This window comes from Nerophis ophidion, linkage group LG13 (genome assembly GCF_033978795.1).
Source record: "Nerophis ophidion isolate RoL-2023_Sa linkage group LG13, RoL_Noph_v1.0, whole genome shotgun sequence".
NCBI classification, from domain to species: Eukaryota; Metazoa; Chordata; class Actinopteri; order Syngnathiformes; family Syngnathidae; genus Nerophis; species Nerophis ophidion.
The window spans coordinates 53,349,302-53,365,587 of record NC_084623.1 but is presented as its reverse complement, the minus strand read 5'-3'; the positions used below and the strand labels follow the sequence as shown (position 1 = coordinate 53,365,587).

Here is a 16,286-nt window from a genome sequence, read left to right as displayed (position 1 = left end):
ACCTAATGGGAGGAAAACACAGCTGGTTGTATGTTGGCAATCAGAATTTTACTTGGCAAACTGATGACAAAAGTCGTCATTTTACTCAAAAAATGTCACTATTTTACAAGAACAACACAAAAATTGGCAATACTTTGATGAAAGTCTGAATTTTATATGACAAATGTATTAAAAAGTATTTTACGAGACAATAGTGCAATATTACAGAAACAGAAAGATTTTGAGAAATTGTTCCCAATTTTATAAGAAAAATGTCGACACGATGTGAGAAAAATGCTGCTTTTTGTAAAAAAAAAAAAAAAATTATGATTTTTGTTTGCAATTTGTTTTTAAGCTTCATTATTTACTTCACTTTATTAAAGTATGTCTCGAATACATACTTATTTCATTTTTCAAATTAATTTTTGCCAAAGGTAGCACATTTCAATTTCTTACACACACTTGTTATTTCATATGTTGACCAGAGGAGGAGCACTTTTAAAAGCGACACACAGTCAATTTGAAAAACCCCTCCTTTTTGGGACTGCCCTAGTTTTAATAGATTTCACCACAAATGATACATTCTCTACTAGATGCAATGGTTTTCCGTATTGGGACCATGATTTATGTCCTAACTTAGAAGCATTTAAGTCTCACCTTAAAACTCATTTGTATACTCTAGACTTTAAATAGACCTCCTTTTTAGACCAGTTGATCTGCCGCTTCTTTTCTTTTTTCTCCTCCGTCCCCCCCTCCCTTGTGGAGGGGGTCCGGTCCGATGACCATGGATGAAGTACTGGCTGTCCAGAGTCGAGACCCAGGATGGACCGCTCGTCGGGACTCAGGATGGACCGCTCGCCTGTGTATCGGTTCGGGACATCTCTACGCTGCTGATCCGCCTCCGCTTGGGATGGTTTCCTGTGGACGGGACTCTCGCTGCAGTCTTGGATCCGCTTTGAACTGAACTCCCGCGGCTGTGTTGGAGCCACTATGGATTGAACTTTCACAGTATCATGTTAGACCCGCTCGACATCCATTGCTTTCGGTCCCCTAGGGGGGGGGGGTTGCCCACATCTGAGGTCCTCTCCAAGGTTTCTCATGGTCATCATTGTCACTGGCGTCCCACTGGGTGTGAGTTTTCCTTGCCCTTATGTGGGTTCTTCCGAGGATGTCGTAGTGGTTTGTGTTGTGCAGCCCTTTGAGACATTTGTGATTTAGGGCTATATAAATAAACATTGATTGATTGTTCACACCTCCTCATATGGAAGCTACTTTTCCTTGTTGATGTCTCAAGAAGGGTAGAAATACGGGAACGAATGATTTGGAATTTCATAAGAAAAGGTTACAATTTCACAAGAAAAACTTATAATTTTTATCACACAAACACACACACACACACACGTACACACACACACTTTCTTCTTGAGACCTGAGAAAAATGCCGACCTCTTTAAGACCGCCCTTATTAGGTATGTTAAGATTTGTATTCACAACATTAATAACATAAGTGCGCCTTTTAGTCCGATAATACGGTATTCTCTAATGTCAGAACGCTACTGCTCGAGTCCTGACTAGAATCAGGAAACAGGACCACATCATTTTATTATTATTATTATTTTTTTTAATTTTATTTTTTTCTCCCCCCCTTGTTTACCTGTATCTCATCTTTTTTTGTAAGGGGCGCTGGAAGCCGGCAGACCCGTCAGCGATCCTGTTCTGTCTCCCTTTAATGTTTGTCTGATCTTGAATGGGATTGTGCTGAAAATTGTAATTTTCCTGAAGGAACTCTCCTGACGGAATAAATAAAGTACTATCTAATCTAATCAGTTCAGTGCAATTATCCTCCGCCCCTTACTTTAGTTGTAATTTTGCACGCTTACACTGAGTGTGCGAGCACGCGCTGAATCGCGATGATTCTTTGGCTGCGTGCTCGGACATCTTTATCGCAAAAAGGAAAGCATCCACATCGATAACGGCCGACCTAATGGGAGGAAAACGCAGCTGGTTGTTATGTGCGAGTGTCCTTGGCAGCCAAGATAATGTACTTCCTATAAGTAGACCACACATGGAAGCTTTAATGTATTTTTGAGTGAACCCGCAGAGATCAGACCGAGGACACCATTACCGAGAGAGAGAGAGAGAGAGAGAGAGAGAGGGAGAGAGAGAGTGGGAAAGGACAAGGTAAAATGGTCATGGAGGTGAAGACTAAGAGGAGACAGAATGGATAGCACTCAGGAAGGAGGAGAGATGAGGGGAGTGAAATGTCATCTCCAAGGTAGCTAAATGACAGCAGGGCGGAGAATTACTGCAGCAGTTTAGTAACTCCATCAACGCCGGCGGACAAGGCGGGGTCGGGGGGCGGCGTGGGGGGGACGGGGGGGGGGGTGGGGGGGGGGGGGTCATGCATACGTTACGCAAAGTGCACAGTGTGACACCCAGCCCAACTTCCTGCCAGTTGTACTCCGAGTTATTGCGTCACCTTGACAGATTGACCTCCAAATGGACGCCGCATGTCCGGTCAATAAGGAATAAAAAGGTCAGTCATCAACAAGAAAAATTGAATATGTGAAGAAAAAAAAAGGATTACTGTGTTTTCCGGACTATAAGGCAGAGTTGAAATCCTATCATTCTCTCAAAAATCGCCTGATAGCCTCATGTGCGGAGTCATTTTGGTTGTGCTTACCGACCTCGAAGCGCTAGCTGTTGTTCAAAGTCGGGACCCAGGGTGGACTATTCGTCTGTGCATCAGTTGGGGACATCTCTGTGCTGCTGACCTGTCTCTGCTCGGGATGGTCTCCTGCTGGCCCCGCTATGGACTGGACTATTACACTATTATGTTAGATCCACTATGGACTGGACTATCACACTATTATGTTAGATCCACTATGGACTGGACTATCACACTATTATGTTGGATCCACTATGGACTGGACTCTCACACTATTATGTTAGATCCACTATGGACTGGACTCTCACACTATTATGTTAGATCCACTATGGACTGGACTCTCACGCTATTATGTTAGATCCACTATGGACTGGACTCTCACTATTATGTTAGATCCACTATGGACTGGACTCTCACATTATGTGAGATCCACTATGGACTGGACTCACACTATTATGTTAGATTCACTATGGACTGGACTCCCACTATTATGTTAAATCCACTATGGACTAGACTCTCACACTATTTTGTTAGATCCACTATGGACTGGACTCTCACACTATTATGTTAGATCCACTATGGACTGGACTCTCACATTATGTGAGAGCCACTATGGACTGGACTCTCACTATTATGTTGGATCCACTATGGACTGGACTGTCACTATTATGTTAGATCCACTATGGACTGGACTCTCATATTATGTTAAATCCACTATGGACTGGACTCTCATATTATGTTAGATCCACTATGGACTGGACTCTCACACTATTATGTTAGATTCACTATGGACTGGACTCCCACTATTATGTTAAATCCACTATGGACTAGACTCTCACACTATTTTGTTAGATCCACTATGGACTGGACTCTCACACTATTATGTTCGATCCACTATGGACTGGACTCTCACTATTATGTTGGATCCACTATGGACTGGACTGTCACTATTATGTTAGATTCACTATGGACTGGACTCTCACACTATTATGTTAGATCCACTATGGACTGGACTCTCATATTATGTTAAATCCACTATGGACTGGACTCTCACACTATTATGTTAGATCCACTATGGACTGGACTCTCATATTATGTTAGATCCACTATGGACTGGACTCTCACACTATTATGTTAGATCCACTATGGACTGGACTCTCATATTATGTTGGATTCACTATGGACTGGACTCTTAAAATATTATGCCCATCATGCATCACTGATTATACAATTTGTCCAACTAAGAAGAATCACCCTGAGGGAATTTAAATTCTGCAGAAATAAAGTGCGGCCATTTACTCAGACACATCTGGATCTTGGAGCCGAGCACATTTGGGTAACTTTGTGAGTCGCACACACACACACACACACACACACACACACACACACACACACACACACACACACACACACACACACACACACACACACACACACACACACACACACACACACACACACACACTTTTACCTCTTTAGGACCAGCCATTCTAGATATATAAAGATTTGTATATACAACATTAATTTTATATATATATATATATATATATATATATATATATATATATATATATATATATATATATATATATACTCTATGCAAATATAGAAAACTTGAGTTGGAATTTCACAAGAAAAAGGTCACAATTTCACAACAAAACTTGTAATTTTGGCAGTATTAAAATGAGAGTTGTAATTTTAATCAACGCAAGTTAAAATTTTACAAGAAAAACTGAACATTTGTGCAATATTATGATGGAAATTCGAATTTTACAAGAAAAGCTTAACATTTTGGCAATTTTATGAAAAGAGTCGTAATTTTTCTCAACAAAAGTCACAATTTTATAAGAAAACTTTAAAATGTTGGCAATACTATAACGATAATCAGAATTTTACTTGGCAAACTGATGACAAAAGTCATCATTTTACTCAAAAAATGTCACAATTTCACATGAAAAATTTTGAATTTTGGCAGTATTATAATAAAAGTCGTAATTTTACTCAATGCAAGTCAGAATTTTACAAGAAAAACTGAACATTTGTGCAATATTATGGTAAAAGTTGGAATCCTACTCTAACAGTCGCAATTTTACAAGAAAAGCTTAACATTTTGACAATTTTATGAAAAGAGTCGTAATTTTGAACGACAAAAGTCACAACTTTATGAGAAAACTTTAAAATGTTGGCAATACTGTAATAATAATCAGAATTTTACTCGACAAAAAGTCATAATTTCACTCAAAACATTTCACAATTTTACAAGAACAACAAAAAAATTGGCAACATTGTGATAAAAGTCAGAATTTTATGTGACAAATGTCACCATTTTGCATTAAAAAGTGATAATTATACACAACGTAATAATTTTACGGGAAAAATATTGCATTATTACAGAAACAGAAAGAATATGAGAAATTGTTCCCAATTTTATAAGCAAAAAGTCAACGCATTGTGAGAAAAAGACTAAAATGACTTTAGTTCATTTATTTTTGGGGGGATTTTATTTGTATTATTATTGTTTTTTAGTCTTCATTTGTTACTTCAAGTTATTACAGTATGTCTCTATACACATATATATTTCATACATTTTGGCCAAAGGGGACGCATTTTAATTTCTTACACGCACTTGTTATTACATATGTTGACCAGAGGGGGAGCACTTTTAAAAGCGACACACAGTCAAGTTTAAAAATGCCCGCCTTTTTAGGACCACCCTTTCTAGATGTATAAAGATTTGTATTTACAACATTAATCACATATAATTACTATGCAAATGGATAAAAAGCTTGTTGTGAAAAAATAGTTGGAATTTCACAAGAAAAAGGTCACAATTTCACAACAAAAACTTACAATTTTGGCAGTATTAAAATAAGAGTTGTAATTTTAATTAACGCAAGTTAAAATTTTACAAGAAAAACTGAATATTTGTGCAATATTATGATGGAAATTCGAATTTTACAAGAAAAGCTTAACATTTTGGCAATTTTATGAAAAGAGTCGTAATTTTTCTCAACAAAAGTCACAATTTTATAAGAAAACTTTAAAATGTTGGCAATACTATAACGATAATCAGAATTTTACTTGGCAAACTGATGACAAAAGTCATCATTTTACACAAAAAAAGTCACAATTTCACATGAAAAACGTACAATTTTGGCAGTATTATAATAAAAGTCGTAATTTTACTCTGCAAGTCAGAATTTTACAAAAAAACTGAACATTTGTGCAATATTATGGTAAAAGTTGGAATCTTACTCTAACAGTCGCAATTTTACAAGAAAAGCTTAACATTTTGACAATTTTATGAAAAGAGTCGTAATTTTGAACGACAAAAGTCACAACTTTATGAGAAAACTTTAAAATGTTGGCAATATTGTAATAATAATCGGAATTTTACTCGACAAAAAGTCATAATTTTACTCAAAACATTTCACAATTTTACAAGAACAACAAAAAAATTGGCAGCATTGTGATAAAAGTCAGAATTTTATATGACAAATGTCACCATTTTGCATTAAAAAGTGATAATTATACACAAAGTTATAATTTTACGGGAAAATATTGCATTATTACAGAAACAGAAAGAATATGAGAAATTGTTCCCAATTTTATAAGCAAAAAGTCAACGCATTGTGAGAAAAAGACTAAAATGACTTTAGTTCATTTATTTTTGGGGGGATTTTATTTGTATTATTATTGTTTTTTAGTCTTCATTTAGTACTTCCAGTTATTACAGTATGTCTCTATACACATATATATTTTATAAATTTCGGCCAAAGGGGGCGCATTTTAATTTCTTACACGCACTTGTTATTACATATGTTGACCAGAGGGGGAGCACTTTTAAAAGCGACACACAGTCAAGTTTAAAAATGCCCGCCTTTTTAGGACCACCCTTTCTAGATGTATAAAGATTTGTATTTACAACATTAATCACATATAATTACTATGCAAATGGATAAAAAGCTTGTTGTGAAAAATTAGTTGGAATTTCACAAGAAAAAGGTCACAATTTCACAACAAAAGCTTATAATTTTGGCAGTATTAAAATCCATCCATACATTTTCTAATGAAAGTTGTAATTTTAATTAATGCAAGTTAAAATTTTACAAGAAAAACTGAACATTTGTGCAATATTGTGATGGAAATTCGAATTTTACAAGAAAAGCTTAACATTTTGGCAATTTTATGAAAAGAGTCGTAATTTTTCTCAACAAAAGTCACAATTTTATAAGAAAACTTTAAAATGTTGGCAATACTATAACGATAATCAGAATTTTACTTGGCAAACTGATGACAAAAGTCATCATTTTACTCAAAAAATTTCACAATTTCACATGAAAAACTTACAATTTTGGCAGTATTATAATAAAAGTCGTAATTTTACTCTGCAAGTCAGAATTTTACAAGAAAAACTGAACATTTGTGCAATATTATGGTAAAAGTTGGAATCTTACTCTAACAGTCGCAATTTTACAAGAAAAGCTTAACATTTTTGGCAATTTTATGAAAGGAGTCGTAATTTTGAACGACAAAAGTCACAACTTTATGAGAAAACTTTAAAATATTGGCAACATTGTAATAATAATCAGAATTTTACTTGACAAAAAGTCATAATTTTACTCAAAACATTTCACAATTTTACAAGAACAACAAAAAAAATTGGCAACATTGTGATAAAAGACAGAATTTTATATGACAAATGTCACCATTTTGCATTAAAAAGTGATAATTGTACACAAAGTAATAATTTTATGGGAAAATATTGCATTATTACAGAAACAGAAAGAATATGAGAAATTGTTCCCAATTTTATAAGCAAAAAGTCAACGCATTGTGAGAAAAAGACTAAAATGACTTTAGTTCATTTATTTTTGGGGGGATTTTATTTGTATTATTATTGTTTTTTAGTCTTCATTTATTACTTCAAGTTATTACAGTATGTCTCTATACACATATATATTTTATAAATTTCGGCCAAAGGGGGCGCATTTTAATTTCTTACACGCACTTGTTATTACATATGTTGACCAGAGGGGGAGCACTTTTAAAAGCGACACACAGTCAAGTTTAAAAATGCCCGCCTTTTTAGGACCACCCTTTCTAGATGTATAAAGATTTGTATTTACAACATTAATCACATATATCCATCCATCCATCCATTTTCTACCGCTTATTCCCTTTTGGGGTCGCGGGGGGCGCTGGCGCCTATCTCAGCTACAATCGGGTGGAAGGCGGGGTACACCCTGGACAAGTCGCCACCTCATCGCAGGGCCAACACAGATAGACAGACAACATTCACACTCACATTCACACACTAGGGCCAATTTAGTGTTGCCAATCAACCTATCCCCAGGTGCATGTCTTTGGAAGTGGGAGGAAGCCGGAGTACCTGGAGGGAACCCACGCATTCATGGGGAGAACATGCAAACTCCACACAGAAAGTTCCCGAGTCTGGATTTGAAAAATTGTGATATTAAGTCGGCTCTTACCGGAGACTTCAGTGGATTAGGGGACCTCCTCCTGTAGCTGTCAAAAAGGCAGCTGTGATCTTGGCTCCTCCATTGGCTTCTCTCAGAGACACCGGCGTTCACCGCAGCCCTCCGACTTTCAGGTATGACTTTATAATCTCACTAAAACACTATTAACACAATAAGCAGATAAGGGATTTTCCAGAATTATCCTAGTAAATGTGTCTAATTACATCTGAATTGCTCACACTGTCGTCGCCTAGAGCTGTCACGCCAAATTTCTTCCCCCCTACAAAAACCTTCCTCCTGGAGGAAATTTGGCGTGACAGCCCCTCTAATGCCTGAAGGGCCCCAATGAGGGTGGAAGGACCTTAAAGCAGCCCACACAGCAGCCTGTTTTAAAAGCGTTATAATTGGCTTTGATTGTCATTGGTGAAAAATAACGTTGAGGAAAAAATATTAGCATTCCAGCATGTTAACCTTTCAAGCTATTTTGCGGCTATAACCCCTAAGAGTCATATAACTTGGTATTGTCACACCCTCATTGGGGTCCTTCAGGCATTAGAGGGGCTGTCACAATAAATATCTTCGGGGGGGAAGGTTTTAGTAGAGGGGAAGAAATTTGGCGTGACAGACCCGTCGCCTTTTTTTTTTTTGTGCTTCACTCTAACTTTCCTCATCCACAAATCTTTCATCCTCGCTCAAATTAATGGGGAAATTGTCGCTTTCTCGGTCCGAATCACTTTACCATGGATCAGAGCGGTCAAGCCAACATGGATCCCGACTACATGGGGCGGCATAGCTCGGTTGGTAGAGTGGCCGTGTCAGCAACTTGAGGGTTGCAGGTTCGATTCCCGCCTGTGCCATCCTAGTTATTGCCGTTGTGTCCTTGGGCAAGCCACTTTACCCACCTGCTCCCAGTGCCACCCACACTGGTTTAAATGTAAATTAGATATTGGGTGTCACTATGTAAAGCGCTTTGAGTCACTTGAGAAAAGCGCTATATAAATATAATTCACACTTCACTTCACTACATGTCAACCGGCAGTTTTCGGTGAGAAAATTGTGGAGATAAGTCGCCTCTTACCGGAGATAAGCGGAGCTTCTGTCCTGCTGTAGCTTCTTCGTAACTTCCCTCCGAGACTGGCGTCAACACACCCCTCTGACTATCAGGTACTATTTAATCTCACTAAAACACTAGCAACACAATAGAAATATAAGGGATTTCCCAGAATTATCCTAGTAAATGTGTCTAAAAACATCTGAATCGCTTCTAGTCCGTCACTCTAAATTTCCTCATCCACGAATCTTTCATCCTCGCTCAAATTAATGGGGAAATTGTCGCTTTCTCGGTCCAAATCTCTCTAGCTGCTGGTGGCCATGATTGTAAACAATGTTCAGATGTGAGGAGCCCCACAACCCGGGACGTCACGCGCACATCGTCTGCTACTTCCGGTAAAGGCAAGGCTTTTTGTATCAGCACCAAAAGTTGCAAACTTTATCGTCGATGTTCTCTGCTAAATCCTTTCAGCAAAAATATGGCAATATCCCGAAATGATCAAGTATGACACATAGAATGGACCTGCTATCCCCGTTTAAATGTTCAATTAATAATGGAGACGTCAAAGTAGAAAAGATGGAGGTGGGAAGCTTTTAGCTTTTAGCCACACAAACACACGGTGATTCCTTGTTTTGAAATTCCCGGAAGTGAAGCTTTACTATGGATCAAAGCGGTCAAGCGAACATGGATCCCGACTACATGTCGACCGGCAGTTTTTGGTGAGAAAATTGTGGAAATAAGTCGCCTCTTACCGGAGATCAGCGGAGCTTCTGTCCTGCTGCAGCTTCTTCGTAACTTCCCTCCGAGACTGGCGTCAACACACCCCTCTGACTATCAGGTGCTATTTAATCTCACTAAAACACTAGCAACACAATAGAAATATAAGGGATTTCCCAGAATTATCCTAGTAAATGTGTCTAAAAACATCTGAATCGCTTCTAGTCCGTCACTCTAAATTTCCTCATCCCCGAATCTTTCATCCTCGCTCAAATTAATAAGGAAATTGTCGCTTTCTTGGTCTGAATCGCTCTCGCTGCTGGTGGCCATGATTGTAAACAATGTTCAGATGTGAGGAGCCCTACAACCTGTGACATCACAAGGCTTTTTTTATCAGCACCAAAAGTTGCGAACTTTATCGTCAATATTCTCTGCTAAATCCTTTCAGCAAAAATATGGCAATATCCTGAAATGATCAAGTATGACACATAGACTGGACCTGCTATCCCCGTTTAAATGTTCAATTAATAATGGAGAAGTCAAAGTAGAAAAGATGGAGGTGGGAAGCTTTTAGCCTTTAGCCACACAAACACACAGTGTTTCCTTGTTTTGAAATTCCCGGAGCTTCTGTCCTGCTGCAGCTTCTTCGTGACTTCCCTCCGAGACTGGCGTCAACACACCCCTCCGACTATCAGGTACTATTTAATCTCACTAAAACACTAGCAACACAATAGAAAGATAAGGGATTTCCCAGAATTATCCTAGTAAATGTGTCTAAAAACATCTGAATCGCTTCTAGTCCGTCACTCTGAATTTCCTCATCCCCGAATCTTTCATCCTCGCTCAAATTAATAAGGAAATTGTCGCTTTCTCGGCCTGAATTGCTCTAGCGGCTGGTGGCCATGATTGTAAACAATGTTCAGATGTGAGGAGCCCTACAACCTGTGACGTCACAATGCTTTTTTTTATCAGCACGAAAAGTTGCGAACTTTATCGTCGATGTTCTCCGCTAAATCCTTTCAGCAAAAATATGGCAATATCCCGAAATGATCAAGTATGACACATAGAATGGACCTGCTATCCCCGTTTAAATGTTCAATTAATAATGGTGAAGTCAAAGTAGAAAAGATGGAGGTGGGAAGCTTTTAGCCTTTAGCCACACAAACACACGGTGTTTCCTTGTTTTGAAATTCCCGGAGGTGAAGCTTTACTATGGATCAGAGCGGTCAAGCAAACATGGATCCCGACTACATGTCGACCAGCAGTTTTCGGTGAGAAAATTGTGGAAATAAGTCGCCTCTTACTGGAGTTAAGCAGAGCTTCTGTCCTGCTGCAGCTTCTTCGTGACTTCCCTCCGAGACTGGCGTCAACACACCCCTCTGACTATCAGGTACTATTTAATCTCACTAAAACACTAGCAACACAATAGAAAGATAAGGGATTTCCCAGAATTATCCTAGTAAATGTGTCTAAAAACATCTGAATCGCTTCTAGTCCGTCACTCTAAATTTCCTCATCCACGAATCTTTCATCCTCGCTCAAATTAATAAGGAAATTGTCGCTTTCTCGGTCTGAATCGCTCTCGCTGGTGGTGGCCATGATTGTAAACAATGTTCAGATGTGAGGAGCCCTACAACCTGTGACGTCACAAGGCTTTTTTTTATCAGCACCAAAAGTTGCGAACTTTATCGTCGATGTTCTCTGCTAAATCCTTTCAGCAAAAATATGGCAATATCCTGAAATGATCAAGTATGACACATAGAATGGACCTGCTATCCCCGTTTAAATGTTCAATTAATAATGGAGAAGTCAAAGTAGAAAAGATGGAGGTGGGAAGCTTTTAGCCTTTAGCCACACAAACACACGGTGTTTCCTTGTTTTGAAATTCCCGGAGCTTCTGTCCTGCTGCAGCTTCTTCGTGACTTCCCTCCGAGACTGGCGTCAACACACCCCTCCGACTATCAGGTACTATTTTATCTCACTAAAACACTAGCAACACAATAGAAAGATAAGGGATTTCCCAGAATTATCCTAGTAAATGTGTCTAAAAACATCTGAATCGCTTCTAGTCCGTCACTCTAAATTTCCTCATCCACGAATCTTTCATCCTCGCTCAAATTAATAAGGAAATTGTCGCTTTCTCGGTCTGAATTGCTCTAGCTGCTGGTGGCCATGATTGTAAACAATGTTCAGATGTGAGGAGCTCCACAACCCGTGACGTCACGCGCACATCGTCTGCTACTTCCGGTAAAGGCAAGGCTTTTTGTATCAGCACCAAAAGTTGCAAACTTTATCGTCGATGTTCTCTACTAAATCCTTTCAGCAAAAATATGGCAATATCCCGAAATGATCAAGTATGACACATAGAATGGACCTGCTATCCCCGTTTAAATGTTCAATTAATAATGGAGAAGTCAAAGTAGAAAAGATGGAGGTGGGAAGCTTTTAGCCTTTAGCCACACAAACACACAGTGTTTCCTTGTTTTGAAATTCCCGGACCTTCTGTCCTGCTGCAGCTTCTTCGTGACTTCCCTCCGAGACTGGCGTCAACACACCCCTCTGACTATCAGGTACTATTTAATCTCACTAAAACACTAGCAACACAATAGAAAGATAAGGGATTTCCCAGAATTATCCTAGTAAATGTGTCTAAAAACATCTGAATCGCTTCTAGTCCGTCACTCTGAATTTCCTCATCCCCGAATCTTTCATCCTCGCTCAAATTAATAAGGAAATTGTCGCTTTCTCGGCCTGAATTGCTCTAGCGGCTGGTGGCCATGATTGTAAACAATGTTCAGATGTGAGGAGCCCTACAACCTGTGACGTCACAATGCTTTTTTTTATCAGCACGAAAAGTTGCGAACTTTATCGTCGATGTTCTCCGCTAAATCCTTTCAGCAAAAATATGGCAATATCCCGAAATGATCAAGTATGACACATAGAATGGACCTGCTATCCCCGTTTAAATGTTCAATTAATAATGGTGAAGTCAAAGTAGAAAAGATGGAGGTGGGAAGCTTTTAGCCTTTAGCCACACAAACACACGGTGTTTCCTTGTTTTGAAATTCCCGGAGGTGAAGCTTTACTATGGATCAGAGCGGTCAAGCAAACATGGATCCCGACTACATGTCGACCAGCAGTTTTCGGTGAGAAAATTGTGGAAATAAGTCGCCTCTTACTGGAGTTAAGCAGAGCTTCTGTCCTGCTGCAGCTTCTTCGTGACTTCCCTCCGAGACTGGCGTCAACACACCCCTCTGACTATCAGGTACTATTTAATCTCACTAAAACACTAGCAACACAATAGAAAGATAAGGGATTTCCCAGAATTATCCTAGTAAATGTGTCTAAAAACATCTGAATCGCTTCTAGTCCGTCACTCTAAATTTCCTCATCCACGAATCTTTCATCCTCGCTCAAATTAATAAGGAAATTGTCGCTTTCTCGGTCTGAATCGCTCTCGCTGGTGGTGGCCATGATTGTAAACAATGTTCAGATGTGAGGAGCCCTACAACCTGTGACGTCACAAGGCTTTTTTTTATCAGCACCAAAAGTTACGAACTTTATCGTCGATGTTCTCTGCTAAATCCTTTCAGCAAAAATATGGCAATATCCTGAAATGATCAAGTATGACACATAGAATGGACCTGCTATCCCCGTTTAAATGTTCAATTAATAATGGAGAAGTCAAAGTAGAAAAGATGGAGGTGGGAAGCTTTTAGCCTTTAGCCACACAAACACACGGTGTTTCCTTGTTTTGAAATTCCCGGAGCTTCTGTCCTGCTGCAGCTTCTTCGTGACTTCCCTCCGAGACTGGCGTCAACACACCCCTCCGACTATCAGGTACTATTTTATCTCACTAAAACACTAGCAACACAATAGAAAGATAAGGGATTTCCCAGAATTATCCTAGTAAATGTGTCTAAAAACATCTGAATCGCTTCTAGTCCGTCACTCTAAATTTCCTCATCCACGAATCTTTCATCCTCGCTCAAATTAATAAGGAAATTGTCGCTTTCTCGGTCTGAATTGCTCTAGCTGCTGGTGGCCATGATTGTAAACAATGTTCAGATGTGAGGAGCTCCACAACCCGTGACGTCACGCGCACATCGTCTGCTACTTCCGGTAAAGGCAAGGCTTTTTGTATCAGCACCAAAAGTTGCAAACTTTATCGTCGATGTTCTCTACTAAATCCTTTCAGCAAAAATATGGCAATATCCCGAAATGATCAAGTATGACACATAGAATGGACCTGCTATCCCCGTTTAAATGTTCAATTAATAATGGAGAAGTCAAAGTAGAAAAGATGGAGGTGGGAAGCTTTTAGCCTTTAGCCACACAAACACACAGTGTTTCCTTGTTTTGAAATTCCCGGACCTTCTGTCCTGCTGCAGCTTCTTCGTGACTTCCCTCCGAGACTGGCGTCAACACACCCCTCTGACTATCAGGTACTATTTAATCTCACTAAAACACTAGCAACACAATAGAAAGATAAGGGATTTCCCAGAATTATCCTAGTAAATGTGTCTAAAAACATCTGAATCGCTTCTAGTCGGTCACTCTAAATTTCCTCATCCACGAATCTTTCATCCTCGCTCAAATTAATAAGGAAATTGTCGCTTTCTCGGTCTGAATCGCTCTCGCTGGTGGTGGCCATGATTGTAAACAATGTTCAGATGTGAGGAGCCCTACAACCTGTGACGTCACAAGGCTTTTTTTTATCAGCACCAAAAGTTGCGAACTTTATCGTCGATGTTCTCTGCTAAATCCTTTCAGCAAAAATATGCCAATATCCCGAAATGATCAAGTATGACACATAGAATGGACCTGCTATCCCCGTCTAAATGTTCAATTAATAATGGAGAAGTCAAAGTAGAAAAGATGGAGGTGGGAAGCTTTTAGCCTTTAGCCACACAAACACACGGTGTTTCCTTGTTTTGAAATTCCCGGAGCTTCTGTCCTGCTGCAGCTTCTTCGTGACTTCCCCTCCGAGACTGGCGTCAACACACCCCTCTGACTATCAGGTACTATTTAATCTCACTAAAACACTAGCAACACAATAGAAAGATAAGGGATTTCCCAGAATTATCCTAGTAAATGTGTCTAAAAACATCTGAATCGCTTCTAGTCCGTCACTCTAAATTTCCTCATCCACAAATCTTTCATCCTCGCTCAAATTAATAAGGAAATTGTCGCTTTCTCGGTCTGAATCTCTCTAGCTGCTGGTGGCCATGATTGTAAACAATGTTCAGATGTGAGGAGCCCTACAACCTGTGACGTCACAATGCTTTTTTTTATCAGCACCAAAAGTTGCGAACTTTATCGTCGATGTTCTCTGCTAAATCCTTTCAGCAAAAATATGGCAATATCCCGAAATGATCAAGTACGACACATAGAATGGACCTGCTATCCCCGTTTAAATGAGAAAATCTCATTTCAGTAGACCTTTAAATCGTCAAAGAAAAAGTGTCACTCACCCAGCAGCAGTGCAACTAGCAGCTTTGCCGCACTCCAGACGGTCTTCCCCAACGACGCCATGGCACCACCTGAACGTTGTCCTGGTCTAACCCTTGTCACAGGCAAAAAAACAAACAAAAAAATGTGTCCGTACCCAAAGTGGTCCTAGACTCCAGTCCCTCCCTCCTATCCCCCTCCCGTCCCAGGAAAAGGAATCACAAGGAGTTCTGCCCAGGCTGTCTCGTGTCCCCCCCCCCCCGCTCTTCCAGTCCTAAAAAAAAACCGTAGCGGTGTGGCGACGTGCTATTTGGTGTCAGACGCAGCCTCGCCGCTCTTGAGGAGAGCTATCAGCTGGCCGACAAACCCCGCAGGTGGGGGGGTCGGGGGAAGATGTATCGGCCGGAGGACGGCTGGATGGAGCATGGGCGAAAAGACGGATGCGGGTTACAGCGAAGAAGCGGCGAACCAGCGTCTCCACGGCCGGTTGAGGGAGAAATGACGACTGCTGCAGAGGGAGAGAGAGAAAGCTGGAAGGGGAGGGGGGGTTTGGAGGTGATCACTAGTGCGTCATAAACACACACACACACACACACACTCCGGGACAATTTGGCTGAGTCAGCCATACTTTACGAGAGTTGGAGACAGGATGAGTGCTTTTTTTTTTTTTAGCTTCACGCTCTGCCTCGCGTCGCCGCCATCTCGCCTCGCTCCCGCGGCAAAATGGACGTCACGTCTCGCTTTTTGTCACTATTTTGTTACGGACCCCCCGCCCCCTCTGAGGTCCTACGCGCATTACGGCAATTTCCCCGCGGATGTCACGGAAATGGAAATGAATCCGTGCCAGGGTCAAACTTTTCAGGCAAAGACACGAAGATACAGTCAGGAGTTTACATACACTTGGAAAAGAACATAATGTCATGGCTGTCTTGAGTTTCCA

The 16,286-nt window shown here is 40.0% G+C and overlaps 1 protein-coding gene across 1 annotated transcript in view; it reads right to left on the bottom strand.

Annotated features, from left to right (window-relative positions):
* The window catches only part of LOC133564733 (sodium channel subunit beta-4-like), a 56,096-nt gene extending 40,060 nt beyond the window's left edge, over window positions 1–16,036 (bottom strand). Inside the window, exons 1-2 of the mRNA XM_061919213.1 lie at window positions 15,975–16,036; window positions 15,370–15,876 (exon numbers count right to left, since the gene is read on the bottom strand). Coding sequence (XP_061775197.1) covers window positions 15,370–15,430 — 61 coding nt within the window. The 5' untranslated portion in view covers window positions 15,431–15,876; window positions 15,975–16,036. The remainder of the gene's footprint in view (window positions 1–15,369; window positions 15,877–15,974) is intronic.
* Window positions 16,037–16,286: the final 250 nt, after the last annotated feature.